Raw genomic sequence first — 17,046 nt, forward strand, 5'->3', positions numbered from 1 at the left:
GTTAGATCTATACATGTGTATGTTTATCTTTTCATAACTTACTGCATTGTTAATTAAGATTCTTGTCAGCTGTGATAACAATCATATAAAGTTGATGAGTTAAAAATCTGCACAGTACTGTCAAAAAGGAAAGTCCCTCTGTTGACAATATACTGTATTGTACTTAAAAAAGTGGGCATCATATTTTAGCAGGATTTGCTTGATCAACAATGCGCTAATTCATGAATATTTCTTTAAAAAAAAAATCATTAATAAATATAATACACAGTACAGACATTTATAGAGCTAATTCATGAATACACCAACAACTACATATCAAGTGATTGCGCTAAATTTTGAATACGTCAATTATGTACACGTACAGTACTATGAGAAAGGATAAAATCCATAATCAACTTTTACCTTGATTGATCTTTCATAATTTCTCCATCTCTTAATTTTCATAAAATGGGCAAGGTTACACTTGTAGGCAGAAAGATGGACCGTCTCCAACTAGCAATATTGGCATTTGCTGTTGAGCATTCAAGTGATTCAGCAAAGTTGGAAAATACTGCAAGAAGCAAATAAATGTTCTTCATGTAAATACCACAGATATGTACATGCAGTTAAACCTTATTAATCTACAATTATACAAATTTGAGATAAAACACTTTAAGATTTATTTATAGCCTGGATTTCCAAATCACACTGACGTATATCCAAATGCATGGTATTCAAAATATCAATGTTCAAGATACAACAGTTGAAGTATATCATAAAATCATTATATTAAGTGTGCACTAGTAACAATCAAACTGCAGTTATTCATTATATCTTGTAGGAATTGTGTATACATGTACTTTATTCTTTCAGGACAAAACATCTGCAGTCAGTCTTTATAGAAAGTGACGGTCATGCATGGATACAAATAGCAATGTAGATGTTAACAAGCTTATCCAATTTGTTTGCTAAGTCTGTACACCAATAGAGACTGACATGTATAGTTTATTCTTATCACTGCTATATTGCAGTGGGAGATGTAAGTCATCTTGGGTATGCAGGAAAACTACTCACTATTTCTTACCTTTGAAATTTCTGTCCATGGATGGAGTTTAATGAGCCCAATTCTTCATTTTGCCAACTGAAACAGATAAGATACAGAAAACCATCAATAAAAATTTATCTATTCAATCTTCAGATAAATATAATATGAAACAACAATTAAGGCCGCTCGCCCCTCTTTCTGACTCACACCTGGGATATAAACTGACCAACTCTATAAACATTCCACATCTGTTTGTTTAATAATTAGTCCGTTAATCTTCCTCATCAGTTCCTTATCATTTTCACATTTGTAACTCCGATTATATTGGTCAGCTGACACTCAGCCATTAAATAACTCGCATTCTGGGGCTCGTTTCAAGGCTCCTCATAAAATATTGAGAATTTTTAAGGTTGCCTAAATTAATCAGCTTTACCACTATTAGGGAATTTAACTTATCCTGAATCACATCAAGGGAGGAAAAATTCTTATCATAGTAGCTCATAGGAAAATTTAACATTATGTTGCTTCAAAACTTATAAAAATAAATGTTAAAATCATTGACAAAGTAAGAGGGCAATTTAAGCCTGATTTTTGCCCCCTTTTCATCATGTTTATAATCATGTTTAACTTTATTACCTTCAGTATATTTTTTGGTGAAACAATAGGTGTGTGTAAAGTAACATTAATGACATACATGTACATGCATGCATGTATACCGGTAGTATATATGTTAGATATCAATGAGTATATATTTTGACAGAGAAAAAAATTTTAATTCACATATCACATATTAATGAATTTTTTCCTACAACTCAAAGTCATAGTGATTCTGATATTTACACAAAACTTGAAACCTCAGAAATCAGATTTCGAAGGGAGAATGGATTAAGTTAATTAAAATAAATTAATGGTGATCTTTAGCTACAGATACTGAACTGAAACCAGTGCTTGAATTTATTGCTTAATTAGGAAACATGTCAGTTATCTTCTTTGATTGAATCCTGGTAATTCCCATCCTGCACCACCAACAAGATTATGGCAGCTAAGACCTCGTTAGGATTTGTCACCAAAGGGTTCTTAATGCAATCAGCTGGAGGATGAAGCCCGCATGTACTTCTTTTATCAGTCAATCACGATACACAAATTAAAATGAAAGGCATGACATGTAATTTTTCACTATACTAATACTTTTTCAACATAAAATTATAAACCATGCACAATGAAATGCAGCACAGAATACTACAGATACTGCTTTCATTAAAATTAAAATACATATTAGTTTTAAAATTTTCATGATGTATTAAATTGGCAAATTCATGCAATAAAAAAAAAATTCTGAATGGTGTATACAGCATAAATATGACTATTCCAACCCCCTCCTCCCTCAAAAATAGACAGAGAAAAGAAAATGATCGAATTAACAGAAATCTAAAAATACATTCATCAAGTTGCAAAGCATGATGTTAAAGCACCATGATTTTGTTTACTATTGACAAAATATTCTAAATATTCTTATAATTTAATATAAACAATCAAAGGCATTGAAAAATGGTGAGATTTTCCAAGACATGCTAAAAAAAATTAAATTGCTATTAAGTTAGCACTATCATTGATCCCATTACAAAGGTGAAAGATAAAGTCAGAGGGCTATTATGGCAATAAATTTACCTTCAATTTGACAGATCACATCAGAAACAATCTAAACTCTTGGCTCCTGCTACAGCAGCTAGGCTTGAACAAGGGCACAGCAAGGCAGAGCATCCCCCCCACCCACCCCCCGGCAAAGAGCATGATCTATATCAAAGCAGAATTCAACACTGAATCCTAACAATGATCCTAGTGCAAATTATATGTCACTTTGTTTTGCACAGAATCAACTCACTTTAAAACATGTACCCACTCACCCAAACGAATACACACAATATTCTCCTGGACTCTGTTGCAAGGGGATATTAATACCACAGATCCATTCTACAAGTCACTCATTCATCAGCTAGAACTCAATTCTTTAATTCATCTTATAGGCATACTGAAGTGTCAGAAATATCAACACTTTCCCCTATAGCAGGTCTAGGCGGCCTCTGTTTTTGGAGGATATATTTTATCCTCTAGAAACAGAGGATAGAGGTGTCGCCACCTACCGGTCTTTTCAAAACCAAATGCAGTCTAAACCAAACAATTACATGACAGCAACTCTTGCATTTCTCGGTTTATGTACCGTACGCTGATTTTTCAACCCTTTCCTGTCTGAAAATTAATTGTAGCCAAGCTCATTTTCAGGTATCATAATTATGTGTTATAAAAGTTAGAAAAAAAACAACATATTTTTGAAAAGTTCAGTTTCATTATTATTTCATTTAATGACACGATAGAGATGTTTTTCTTTGAAGTTTGCTCTTCTGCACGGGACTACAGTACTTACCGTTCTGTATTAGTCTTCTATACTGTTTAATAAGTTAACTATTCGTATCTAAAATACAACACGCTCAAAAAACATATCTTTAAAGTAAAGAACTCTCTGTGTCGACTGTACGTGTATCTAATTATAAACTGAAATATTAAGACCCCTAAAATAAATTGGGATCAATCTCCATCTACAGCAAGGTTAGACCGTCCTCCATATCATTTAAGACTGACTTAAATTCACTTACGTCTACCCGTTGTTGACTTCAAAACTAATCTGACTGAAACTTACGTTGTCCGTGGAAATATATATATACTGCGGATGTCTACTCCCCGTCGAGGCCTCATCTAGGAATTTGGGTGCTGCACAGCTGAAAAGTGTTTTTTTTTTTTTTCCTTGATTTCTCTAAATAATATTTATTTTATCTTTGCTTAAATTATCAGGCAGATTTTATGTTGTATTTACAGTACGTTTTCTTTTGTGTTTCCTTTTTCTCTAATTTTTAATTAAAAGAAAATATGAAAGTATGTTATTTATGTATTGTTTGAGCATTTATAAGCGCCTTTTTATTTGTCCTGATAGGGAAAAATATAAAAATTAAACAAAATAACAAGAAACATTAAGTAGAAATGAAGCACATGTAGTGCCAACTTTGAAAGCATGTTGTAAAAATTCTAGACATAGAATCTCAAATCGCCACATACAATCGGTAGTTTAAGGTAGTTCTATACTCGGCACTAAATGGGCTCAATCTTAAAAAATCTGCTTTTAAAAGATAGACATACATCTCAGCAATGGATAGATACAAGAAAAATGATATGTCAACATGTTTACTTCTCCGCTATTGCTATCGGAATATATACCCCGAAATGTAAAATACTGGAAATTTACCTATCCTAGATTTTATTGTATTTAAATGGATTCAGATCTAAATATTCAACTTTAATTCCCTAAAGAGAGTAGAAATATGTTAGTCAACAATATATAATCATTGTTTGAATGAATTATTATAAATAGATGCACTTTGTTAGGCTAACGTATTAAAATTTAATATGAGATAATATGCTTCACAGGTCAATCTCGGTCATTTAAAAAAAAAATTATGGACTCAAACTTCGTGAAATTGTATTATTTTTACTAAATAATATTTAAGAAAAAGATTAAGCTTAAACAAATTATATGTTGACGCATTACTTTTCGTGGTATGAGCTCTACACTAAAGGTACCCCCCTAATTTTCTTATTCTAGAAGTAATGTATTTTCCTGTAATATTGTTAATGTTTGAGTGTATATTTGTATAAACAAAGTTGTACATATTTAAAACAATAATTATGCACACCCAATACCTACTGTCACTAACATTTATCTTATTTTACTCTTTTTAAAAAAAAATTAAAACACACTTGTCTGTAAATTGGAGACAATGAAAATGGATGTGATTGACTGGTTCTCACATACTGGATAATTTTGTTACAGAAAGTAAGTATGCTGTAAGTGAATCAAATTTTGTCGTATACTTATATTCAAACGATAATTTTGCATTAATTCGTGGGTAAGCAGGTTGCCGGGGGGGGGGTGCGTCTTATACAATATTATGATTCAAAGTAAATTTTGTAATGTTTGATTAGTAAACCTTATAAATTGTCTAAGTCAAATCGTAGTCATTACTTTTCTTCCGAATCATCACTAATAGCTTCAACTTGGCCGCCGACAATAGTCGCGAGAGTGTGATACAAATCATACCGGGGGGGTACATGTTCTGATCAGTGTAGCAAGTTCGTGGTCCGTGTTATCGGCACGGCATATAGAACATGCATCACTCACAGAAATATCGTTTTATTACCTTATTTTTTCTGTCAACCCAAAGTTGTTCCCAGCCTTCTCTTTTTAATTAATTTATCCGTAAAACTGTAGTAGAATCAGTGTTTGTACGTTTGTTGACGCGAGCGACTTGGAGCAAAATCGTTACCGGATATTTAAGACGCTAAGTAAAAGTCAAACCAATATAGTTAAAAAATCACATCTCGGAAAAAAGAAGCGCGGTTCCGGTTCTACTATTCGTAAATGACGTAGCGCGAGTGTAGACCTACTTTAATGTTTGATCTTTTAATTAATTGTACTCTGGTGCTTGCACTTTTTGATTAAAGGTAGGCACGAGGCGTTTGAAAATTACCTGTGTTATCCTCTGAAATCAGATGATAAACTATCCGACATTGCATTGCAATTTCCATATATGGTAAAAAATTTGGTTGCCATACTGAATCTACCTATCCTCCAAAAACGGAGGCCGCCCAGACCTGTATAGAGTAATATTAGCAACTTTTTCTTAAATTGAGGGGATCTCATTGTTTTAAAAAAACATGTAATTATGTGTTTAACAACTTAAAATCCACTGATTATAATCAGAATATAAATTAGTTGAAATTACTACTTAATAAAAAAAAATCATTGCAATGTACATATATAAAAAATACATTATTTATTAGAAAAAAATTATGGAAACTGAATGACAGAAAAACATGTACACAGGTAAAGACAACTAAAACAGGTCCAGTCCAAAGACTATTTCTACCTATGTAGCTATTAATAGCTACGTAGGTATTTAAACCTACCCAAAGTAGCTAGCTATTATTACCTACTTTTTGTTTTATCTACATTTTGTGGCCAAATGACTGAATGGCGCAACATGGTGAATACCATATTTATGTTCCCCAAACGAAGTTGGGGAACATATTGTTTTTACTCTGTTTCTTATTATTATTATTATTATTTTTCTTCTTCCTGGGAAAATCTTTTCCGCGAATGATCTTGTAAACTACACGTCCAACTTAGGTGAAACCTTTTTAGGGTCAGTAGGCATGTTATGTAGATTTGCGGAACGAAGGTCATTTTGCGCGCACGTGCATGCAAGAGCGCGCACGTGCAACGCGTGAAATAACCAAAATAATACATACAGCCGTAACTTTTCTATTTTTTGATTATATGCTTTGGTACTCATAATATAAGTATATATTAGTAGTATGGACGTGTTGACATGGTCAAAATAGCAAGATCTCACGCGCATGCACGTGCGCTTCGCTCTGATTGGCTGAAACTAAAATCTCAATATCTTTCTTGTTTTTCGTCATAATCCTTTGAAATTTTGAACTTAGTCACACAATATGAAGATCTACAGCACGATATATAATGATTTTCATGAAAGCGCGTACATGCGCGTGTGCTGGCAAGAGCGCACACGTGCAACATGTGAAATTACCAAGATAATGGATGAAGCCGTAACTTTTCTCTTTCTGGATGGAATTTTTTGAAACTCACAATGCATGAATATAGTAGTAATATTGGCAAGATGACATGGTCAAAAATTGCAAGATCTTACGCGCATGCACGTGCGCTTTGCTCTGATTGGCTGAAACTAAAGTCTCAATATCTTTCTTGTTTTACGTCACAATCCTTTGAAATTTTGAATTTGGTCACATATTATGAAGATCTACCGCATGATATATAATAATTATCATGAAAGCACATAAATCCACGTGTGCCGCAATCTGATTGGCTAAAACTTTACATGCCTATATCTTTGTTGTTTCTCAACAAAACAGGATGAAGTTTAGAATATAAATAGGTATTATGGATTCCTACATGATATTGCTATCAAAATTGAATGCAAGGACGTGCTTGCATGCACATGCGCACACGCAATGCGTAAAATGAACAATATGTTTGAAAAACGGTAAAATTTATATTTTTATGACTTTTTATTGATTTCTGGAATATAAAGATATGTTAATGGTTTAGACAACATGTCATGATCACCTTGCATGTGCTTGCACGTGTGTTTGCGAACAATGTGTTAAATGACAAAAAAGTGATATCATTGTAGCTTTTAAAATTCTTTTATGAAATCCTGCGATACTAAGCATATTGAAAAAAGTTTTAACGGAAATTTGCACAAAAGGGGAGTTGGGGAGCGTTTGGGGAACATCTGTAACGGTCCCCGTTACAATTAGAACTAGTTTTTGATACAGTCACTGTAATGATGAATACGACAAAATTTTGACCAAAAATTGACTATTTCCTGAATCAGAAATTTTACATTAGTTTCTATGCAAAATTGATAATATATGACCATTTTTTGGCCAAATTTTTGTCATATATATCCATCATCAGTGTGACTGTATCAAGAAATTCAGTGCTCACCATGTTGCGCCGTTCCTGCGTTTGGCCACAAAATGTAAGTAAAGCAGAAAGCAGGTAAAAATAGCTACTTTGGGTAGGTTTAAATACCTACGTAGCTTTTATTTTTTATAGCTACGTAGGTAGAAATAGTCTTTGGACTGGACCTGTAAAACAAAGCAAAAACAATCCAGACATATATAGTTCTTAAGCAAATTATTATGCAGTTTTTTTTTAAAAGATGAGATGTACATAAAAAAATCAAACATACATGTAACCTCCTTATTAATTAAAGGCAAGACGAAATATTCAGAAGAGGAATAAATAAGAAATTACAATTCAATTATTTAGTAAAATGATCTATCCGTGTTAGCTTATTATTTCTTAATAACGGTATGATCGGTATGATCGATGATTTATCCTCCATCTTTCTGCTTTGATTCAAAGTGTATTAATAAAACAACAAAATCAATATAGTCTGTTGTCTACATACATACAGCCATTTTAGAAAGAGGTACTTTTCGATGCTCCTCATTTTGCAGCACGTGAATTTTTCCCGCAATTTTAGAGTTACCGTCCTTGGGTTCTCCAAATTATCCACCAATCAAAAGGAAGCTATACATTCCATGCGGCTCTGCAGTTGGCGTGGTTACATGTCAACAAGCGTGATTCAAACCCAGTAGAGCGGAGCGATTTGACTTGTTTATTCAGGTAAAGCTCGATCTTCTTTCATCTAAACTGATTGTACTTATTGTTCGGTAAGTTTGATAAGCTATCTTATAGTATCAATTGTTATTTGTTGTCGAGGCCGACTGCTTGTCCTGTTTTGTTGTGTCTAACCTCTCGGCTACGGAATTCATAATTTTATCATCCAATATATTGTTTGTCATCTGTGTACAAATAAGAGAAAATGGCTTCAGGTAAAAAGTGAAATTGTGTTTTGATGAATGGTTACCTTTGTTTTAGATTCTTAAAAAATTCAAATATATGTAAGCTAGGTCATCGATCTTCATATTAGGCCTATTTTTTTCCCACTATATCGTGTGTATTGAAACTGAAAGATATATATTTTAAAAAAAAAAACCAAAGATTCTTAGAAGCTACTTTTGTTAGTGTTATATTATTGCTATTATTTGTTACCACACTTATTTAACTTTTAAATTAAAATTTTGCCATAAATTTGTGTATGATGATATGTAAACAAAGTCTTGCTTTCCATTTGGTGTTTGCTAAAATAAAAAAATTATATTCTTACGTAAGAAATGCTTCATTTGAAAATATGAACATTGCTACTTAAATTTTAATTGAGTAAGTTAAATCATCTGAAGTTCATTGCTTCATCCACGATCCACTATCCAAAATTAGTATACTGTGCACATATATAAATTATTTAGCGTATAAGATATTGGATGTGGCCTGGTAAATTGTTGCAGGACTTGTTATGGCTCATTATGGTCAGAGACCTCTATAAATGGTGTTTCCATGGTAAATAATTAAGGTAAACTATATACAGGGACTTGAAGCAATTTACAGACATTGATCACAAGTCCATATGAATGTGATATGAACATCTCAATTTCCTCCCTTGGACCATCATTTGATGCTCTTAAACCCGAGAGGTTAAAACATAATCAAACTCCATAATTGTTTTTTTTTTTAATTAAAGAAGCACAGGAACTTGCTCCCAGCATGTAATAATTATTTATTAAAAAATCATATACCGTAATAATAAAACTGCACAGTTTTATTATTACGGTATATGATTTTTTTAATAAATAATTATTACACGCCGGGAGCAAGTCCCTGTGAACGAAGTGAAATATTACAGTCTGTCTTTAGTGAGGCACTAAAGGTGTCATGGAAATTGTCAAAACTTAACAGCTAGGGTTACTCAATTACTTTGGCTTGTAAGTTTATCCTTGGTGAATAATAACTTTAGAAGGATACTGTTAACTGATAGGTATATGTATTCATTTTATTTTTTTGTCCTTTTACATACATGTATCATGAACATGTACATGTAGGTAGAAGAACAGAAGATTAATTCGGTTCTAGTGATTTATATATTTTTCTTATAATTTAATCCTGGTTGTAATGCTGTATATTTAATTGGATAAAAAATGTACTTTATGTTGTATAAAATGGGTTGCCTACGTCACAATGACTTGTGTCAAAAACGTATTAATCCGCCTGATGTTACATTCAAATTTTGTACAAATTGAAGCCATTTTGTTAGGTTCAATCATCTTTTTTTTTCTTACATCAAATGAAAGAAAATTAAATTATAAATTCGCAGTTTATAAAGCGTAAACTGCCCCAACCTAATTTATACCGTATAAAATGGGTAGCTATTAAATTCATTTCTTAAATGGACATTTTCTTAATGTATAGATTTTTTTTTTTCAAGGTGTGTCAGTCTGTACTAGGATAATAAAAATGTCAGCTCAGCCCACAAAGATGGTGCGTGCCAAAGAGTGGAGTGATGACGTAGAGGAGGCGTACAGATTCCAGTTGGCGGGATACAGGGACGCCCAGGACTACACTGTGTGTACAAAAGAAGAGGTAGGGAACAACTCTACTGCAAGTCAAGAACAAACAATGCAAGGTTTAAAAAGGGAGCAAAAATGGAATATCTGTATGTAAATGAGACGATATCCCTATGGTAGAGGCTTAAGGGGGGACCTATGTCGTTCTACGTCAAAGCAGCGTTATGTGACGTCACAATAGCGACGTTTGTTTTTACCTGTTGACTTTTACAAGTATGATATAGGCAATACATTGTTAATAATCAATAACGTACGCAATTTACTAAAAAGAAAAATTATTCATCATTAATAACAGTTTTATTTGATTTATGGAGTTTGTTAATATTAGAATTCTCTTCCTTTGGTTGATAATTCATAACAATTTCATTGTGAAATACCTCGATGATATGCAGATATATACCCGGTAAGTGCAAAAAGATTAGATAAAATTCAGCAAAGAAAGCGGCTAAAATCAAGAAAATGTGTTTATGTTAACCATTAATTGTATTTCTGGACAACACTAAGAAAAAATTAAGAAATGTACTTGTACCTATATTTGCTTATTGATTTATATTACATGTAGATTTTATTGTATAAAGTTCTAATAGGTGTTGGTTGTTGACGGGGAAATGGAGGGGGGGGGGGGGAGAAACAAACTGAATGATTGGAATGAAGAAGAAAAGAATCATACTTGTTTAAATTGTTTCTAATCAATACAAAATACTCATTTTTCGCAAAAGAGTTTTATATTCAGATGTTTCACAGTGCTTACTTACCTTTTTTTAGTGCAGAAAGGTCAATATTTATGACACAAGAGTACGAAAATAAATGAAAACGTCATATTTCTCGTTTATTTTATCATAAAGGTATAGTTTTTTCTTTGTTAAAATAAAGGGATGAATCATTTCTTTCAAAAAATATGAATTACAACATTTTCACACAAAGACTTTTGAAGATATTACCTGTTATGCATGTCGGAATTATAAAAAATACGACAAGAAAAACGGGGTGATATTTACATTGCGCTCCATTATAATTTTTCATGCGATATGAATTACAATGAATTTGCCTTCACTTTAAAGATACAAGTCATATAAATTAAGTACCAGTTGATTTTGAATGTGATATGACATTTTTGGTTCTTTTTAGCGCATATTTGGGGTAGAACAATAATGTCTGAAAATAATCTATTTTTAGCATTTCACACTGTTTTTGCACGTGCTCCTGTGTAAAAATAAGCATATAAAGGTATTGTTTTTAATACATAAAAATTAAGAGCAAGTGGTCAGGAAAGAAATGTCAAAGTTTTGAAAATTTCACACAAAGACTTTTCGGACATAGGTCCCCCCTTAAAAAGGGGGAAGGGGGCAATAATTTATAATTAATGATAGGGCTACATTTAAACCTTAAATACCAAGTTAAGGAAGAGGCTATACATTTTATATGAATGTACATGTATTTAAAAGTAGAAATGGGAAATACTCTCACCAAAAAGGATGATTTGTAGTTAATTATAAGGTGGTGTTAATTTATTAAATTAAAAAGAAACAGATGTCAAGAAACAAAAAAATGTATTATGTCCTTGAATTTCAGTAGAATATATCTTTTAGAAGGTCATTTTCTATTTTTGTTATTGCCTTTTTTTCTTCTAATGTAGAAGATTTATAAATAAAGGTAAAATCACTCATAATACATGTAACTATCGTATAAGCAGACTTTTTACCGAGGATTTAAATTAATTTTGGTGTTTTAAGTGAGGGTGCTGAGATCACTAAAATTGAATATCGCTAAAAATTAATTGCGTTTTAATTGTAATTGCTAATTTAGTGAGCATTTTAGTCTTATTTGCTGAGTAACTTCTAAAGTAATAAATTTATAATGCTTGAAATTTTCTCTTACAGGCTACAAGATGGCCACATAATGGATATATAAAGAAGTTAATTCGTAAAGACGGATGCTGGTATTATTTCAACAAAAATAGAGAATGTCCCGACAAAGATGTACCCAAGTGCAAATTATACTCTTATTAATTAATGACTGGTCTCTCTAGCTAGGTATTACACAATAATTATAATTTGTAAATACAAGACAAGTCTGCATGTAAAATCTTGCAATTTTTTAGCTTGAAGTTTTAGAATTATGTGTGAGAGTGTTTGGATAATTTATTTTAATAAATCTCAGATTGCAACAAAGTTCATGATGTGGGCATCATAATTTTACATACATATTGTATCTATTTATATTGTTTTCATGTATCATTTATCTATTTCATAATTTTTTTTTCTAAAGTTGAAATTGTAAAGGACCAGTATTTTGCCTTGATTGGCAAACACAGAATAAAAGTCACAATTTTGTGATTTTACCAAGCACTATTGTGAACACTTATTTATAGATTTTGTGGACACACTTTCTTAAGTTGTTGTAAATATTGTTTATTTATTCATCCCCCATAAGACATTCTTGGTGAGAAATAAGTTGAGAGAAATATCATGTATGCAGTTGAGTGAAGATAAACTATAGAAAGTGCTCAAATTATTGAATACAGCTAGCAAAAAATCAGTTGAATTAATGTATATTATAAGAATACATTGAATATTATTGTTACCATTTATAAATCATTACATCATTAATTAAATTCATGCAAAGCATGACACAACCAGAAATGTTTTATTTTTCCTTTAATCCAGAGGGAAAACATTCAGGTTCATACTGGAAAGCTATACTATATACCACAGATGCTTATGAAAAACGGCTACAACCGGGCCTTCTATTCTCCTTTCATAACTGGGCCACCAGATTTTAGCTCATTTAAGCTGAAAGCTCAAGTGAGCTTTTCTGATCACCCATTGTCCGTCATCCTTCCATCAGTAAACTTTTTACATTTTCAACTTTTCAAAAACCACTGGGCCAATTTTGACAAAACGTGGTACAAAACGTCAGTGGGTGAAGGGGAGTTTAAATTGTTAAAAAAAAGGGCCAAGTCCCCTTCAAAGGGGAGATAATCAAGAAAATACAAAAATAGGATGAGGTCATTAAAAATCTTCTTAAGAATTACCACGGGGCCAGAGAAGCTGAAACTCATGTGGAAGCATCCTGGGGTAGTGAAGATACTAAATTGTTCAAATCATGACCACTGGGGGTAGGGCGGGGCCACAACAGGGAATCCAAGTTTTACATTGAAGTATGTAGGAAAAATCTTCTCAAGAACCACTGGGCCAGAAAAGCTGACACTTATGTTGAAACGTCTTGGGGTAGTGTAGATTCTAAATTGCTCGAATCATGACCCTGGGGGATTGGGCATGGTCAAGATAGGTATTACAAGGGGGAAATCTGTTAAATTACAGAATGAACAAAATTACTTAGGTGAGCGATGTGGCTCATGGGCCTCTTGTTATGGAATACAGCCTTTTGCTGTAGTTTAATATAAAAATGTAAAGAACTAGGTACGTTATGTATAACAAGTCGGCCCTGACTAAATGTGATTAAAGTTTTTTACAATCATATGCCTACGATGACCTTTCAAAATCATTTTATTTTCTAACATAATCTCAAACCGTTTTTCCGTCAGAGGTCTCGAAAAATGGTGTGTTTTCTTTAAAAATTGCAACGTGAAGCTCAGGTTTCCTCCTCAACCAATAAATTTTTGTAATATCGAACACTTAAGGAATAACAGCATTTGACAAAAACTATACAGAAAAATAAAAGTAAATTTACTTTTATTTTTCTGTATAGTTTTTGTCAAATGCTGTTATTCCTTAAGTGTTCGATATTACAAAAATTTATTGGTTAAATTCAAATCCCCCATCCAAGAGAAATAGGATTTTTTGATTTTGGACTGTTGTACAACAATGTAAAAATCTACTTCAAAATTTAAGTTACCGTTTAAGGCAAGTCTAATCAACGCAGTACAAGAATTCTTAGTTGAATAGTTATGTTGCTCTAAATAAAATAGAGGCAGAGAGATTTACATGTATTCAATGTACTAAGTTTTGGAACTCACGACCTTCTTGATAAAATATAGCCACAGATATCTGACATTGCATAACCTATCACTGGTTAGTATTTTGACTGTGTTGTTTCATACTAATTGTTAGACCTTTGTTTTTAAACTGAATGATTACGGAATGTTACGTCTTAATTGATTGATTTGTGACATAATTCTGACTAATCAGCTGGGGATGCTTACCCCTCCAAGCCACCTGATCCCACCTCTGAGATTTCCAGGGATCTGTTTTTTATGCCTTCTTCACATGTTTGTAATGATTTTTTAACAGATCGATCACTGTTTGTCATCTTCACTTTTTTCATACAGAGGATTTTTTTTATGATAAGCCAATTTAATGAAATAATAACAAAGAAGATTTTTTTAACCGAATACTGATGATCAGTACTTCAAGTTTAATTGGTTTTTATATCGTATTAAATAACAATGCACATTTAATTGTTTTGCAAAACAAGAATTTCATTTTCGATCTGAAAACAAGTCTAATACAGTAAGCAATACATATTAAACTATACATGTACACATGCATGCCACCTTCGCTAGCCAAGGTGTCCCAGGTAGCACAAAACATTTTCAAAACATTTTATTGGTGTTGTAAAAAAGTTTTTTCGAAACATTTCAGACTAAACATTTTAAAAACATTTTTAAAACATTTCCTCTTCTCTTTATAACATTTTAAAAACATTTTTTAAATGTTTTCAAGAAGCTTATGATTAAATCCTTTTGGAACATTTTTCTAAAATATTTTTGAAACGTTTTAAAAATGTTTCAAAAGGTGTGTTTAGCTTTCAAATATCAAAGATTTTTATATTACGTTTTAAAAACGTTCTAAAAACATGAAATGAAACATTCCCTTTTCATACATCTGAAACATTGCATGGATACGTTTCTGGAACATTTGGAAGGAACGTTGTCAAAATGTTCTTGAAACATTTTTAATTCATTTAAGGAACATTTTTCTTAAAAATATTATAAGGGTATGTATAGCTTCCAAATATTAAAGATCTTATGAAACGTTTTAAAAACGTTCTTAAAACATGAAACGAAACATTCTTTTTCTGTAAAACGGAAACAATTTGCCTATACTTTTCTGAAAAAATTGTAAGGAACATTTTAAAAACATTTTAAAAACATTCTTAATATCGCTGTTAGTTATAAACATTAAATTCCGGATATTTTTCGGCCTAGGCAGTGAAAATGTTTATTTAAAACATTAACTAAATAATTATTTTCACTACAATTGAAACATTTTATTGACAGTTTTTGTAACATTTTTTGGAAACAATTCAAAATGTTTCTGAAACATTTATGTAATTGCGGCACAATTTAATTCATTTATTACTTAAGAGTATGTTGTGAGAATAATAATTATTAAAATTAATTAAAATTATTTTAGAACATTCAATTTAATGTGTTTTCCTTTTTTAAAGACTTCATTTTTCATTGCTGCAACATTTTTTAATGTTATTTTCAAAATGTTCTTAAAACATTCAAATAGTGTATGATTGCGATTTTCCTAAAATTTAGTTTATGAAGAAAAAAAGAATATATAGAAAGAATAGTGTTGAAATGAGGAATTAAGTAGTAATTTTTAAATTGAAAGATTTTTTTCCGGTATTTTATAATGATTTCTAGTTTTGGCTTATTGATTAAACAGACATATATAAAGTCCTTTAATTAAAACAAATAAAAAAAAAAACAATAAATGAAAGAATAGGCAAACACAAAATTCAAAATATTAATAAATGTAAAAAATCATAAGCATTTGATAAAACTCTTGTTTTTTTTTTTAAATGTTCTTCATCAAATCTGTGATCCACTCCCAGGATTTTACTCTGAGGCATTAGATAGGGATTGGCACACTGGTCAGTTTCAGTGTCATGATAACCTATTATGCAATTTTCCTGCTGGGCAGCACGTTACAGAGTATAGTGGTTTGCAGCTTATCTAGGCCAAATTTTGAATTCTGGTAAACAAGATGTGCGCGCTTACTCCGTGCCGATTTGAATGAGAAGACTTTGCACCATAAAACCACAGTAATAACCTCGGGATTTATTAACTTTGAATGGTAAGAATTATTCCTTTATCAAAGACTTTAAAAGATCATTTAAAAATGACTTTTATACTACCAGTGCATGACCAATAACTTTGTACAAATGTATGTAGCATTAAGAAATGACAAAGCGAAATGACAAAGCGTTAAGGTTATACACATGCATGTATTTGATTTGAATATTTCATTCTTAAGTCAACACAATTATATCCTTGATTCAAGTATTCGTTGTCTTTGTGAAATGTTTTAAAATCATCAAACAATATGTTGATTTAAAAATGAAATTTCTTTACAGCATGGTGTTGATTGCATCATCCGTATTTTCAAATTCCCACATTCAAAAGACCCGCCTTTGGTGAAGGCAAAGGTGTACGTAAATCTATTACTCTTCATTAATATTGTCATAGTAATTATTTTTCTGCTTTTTTCAATGCAAATGAGGAAATAACTTAAATTTGATATAATTATTTAAAATAGTTTTTGTATATTTTCAATAATCATCTTAAGATACATTAGATGTAGAACCCTAATACAAACACAATTTTCCTTATCTTAACAGGTTGTGCTATTCTTTCCGAGGGGCGGATTCCTTATCAGCCTTTTCAGTGTATGTGATTTTAAGTCTTATAGATCCGCCGCTCTGTTCGACCTATACTGTGAACATAGGATTTCTGTGATTCTGTTCTTCATGTTCTTTTAAAATTCAGTGAATGGATTAGACGCCGTTTTCACCCTTTTAAAAAAAACCGGTGACTTGAAAGAAAATAAATTAAAACTTTTACCGAGAATGGAATTTAAATGTGATTAACATATTGAATATGGGTTTGTATTAAAGGTTCAAAAATTAAATACAATTTGTGTTTA

At 31.6% G+C, this 17,046-nt stretch overlaps 1 protein-coding gene and 1 long non-coding RNA gene across 4 annotated transcripts; both read left to right on the forward strand.

The window, feature by feature from the left end:
• Window positions 1-8,220: 8,220 nt before the first annotated feature.
• Window positions 8,221-12,789, forward strand: LOC134281815 (meiosis expressed gene 1 protein homolog). 3 transcript variants are annotated; one of them, XM_062764252.1, is made up of 3 exons: window positions 8,221-8,312; window positions 10,009-10,163; window positions 12,028-12,789. In XM_062764252.1, the coding sequence occupies exons 2-3, from the start codon at window positions 10,038-10,040 to the stop codon at window positions 12,154-12,156; spliced, it is 255 nt and encodes an 84-aa protein (XP_062620236.1). In that variant the 5' UTR covers window positions 8,221-8,312; window positions 10,009-10,037; the 3' UTR covers window positions 12,157-12,789. The 3 variants fall into 3 exon arrangements, with proteins under 3 accessions (XP_062620236.1, XP_062620237.1, XP_062620235.1); XM_062764253.1 differs by having other exon boundaries at window positions 8,233-8,359; XM_062764251.1 differs by lacking the exon at window positions 8,221-8,312 and adding an exon at window positions 8,388-8,521.
• A 3,148-nt stretch (window positions 12,790-15,937) lies between these two features.
• On the forward strand, window positions 15,938-16,819 carry LOC134281807 (uncharacterized). The gene is made up of 3 exons (XR_009995176.1): window positions 15,938-16,197; window positions 16,478-16,551; window positions 16,742-16,819. It is a non-coding gene; the product is annotated as an uncharacterized LOC134281807 (long non-coding RNA).
• The last annotated feature ends 227 nt before the right edge of the window (window positions 16,820-17,046 follow it).

This window comes from Saccostrea cucullata, unplaced genomic scaffold (assembly GCF_032062105.1).
Source record: "Saccostrea cucullata isolate Sc308-1 unplaced genomic scaffold, CSIRO_AGI_Scuc_v1 ctg2305, whole genome shotgun sequence".
Classification (NCBI taxonomy): domain Eukaryota; kingdom Metazoa; phylum Mollusca; class Bivalvia; order Ostreida; family Ostreidae; genus Saccostrea; species Saccostrea cuccullata.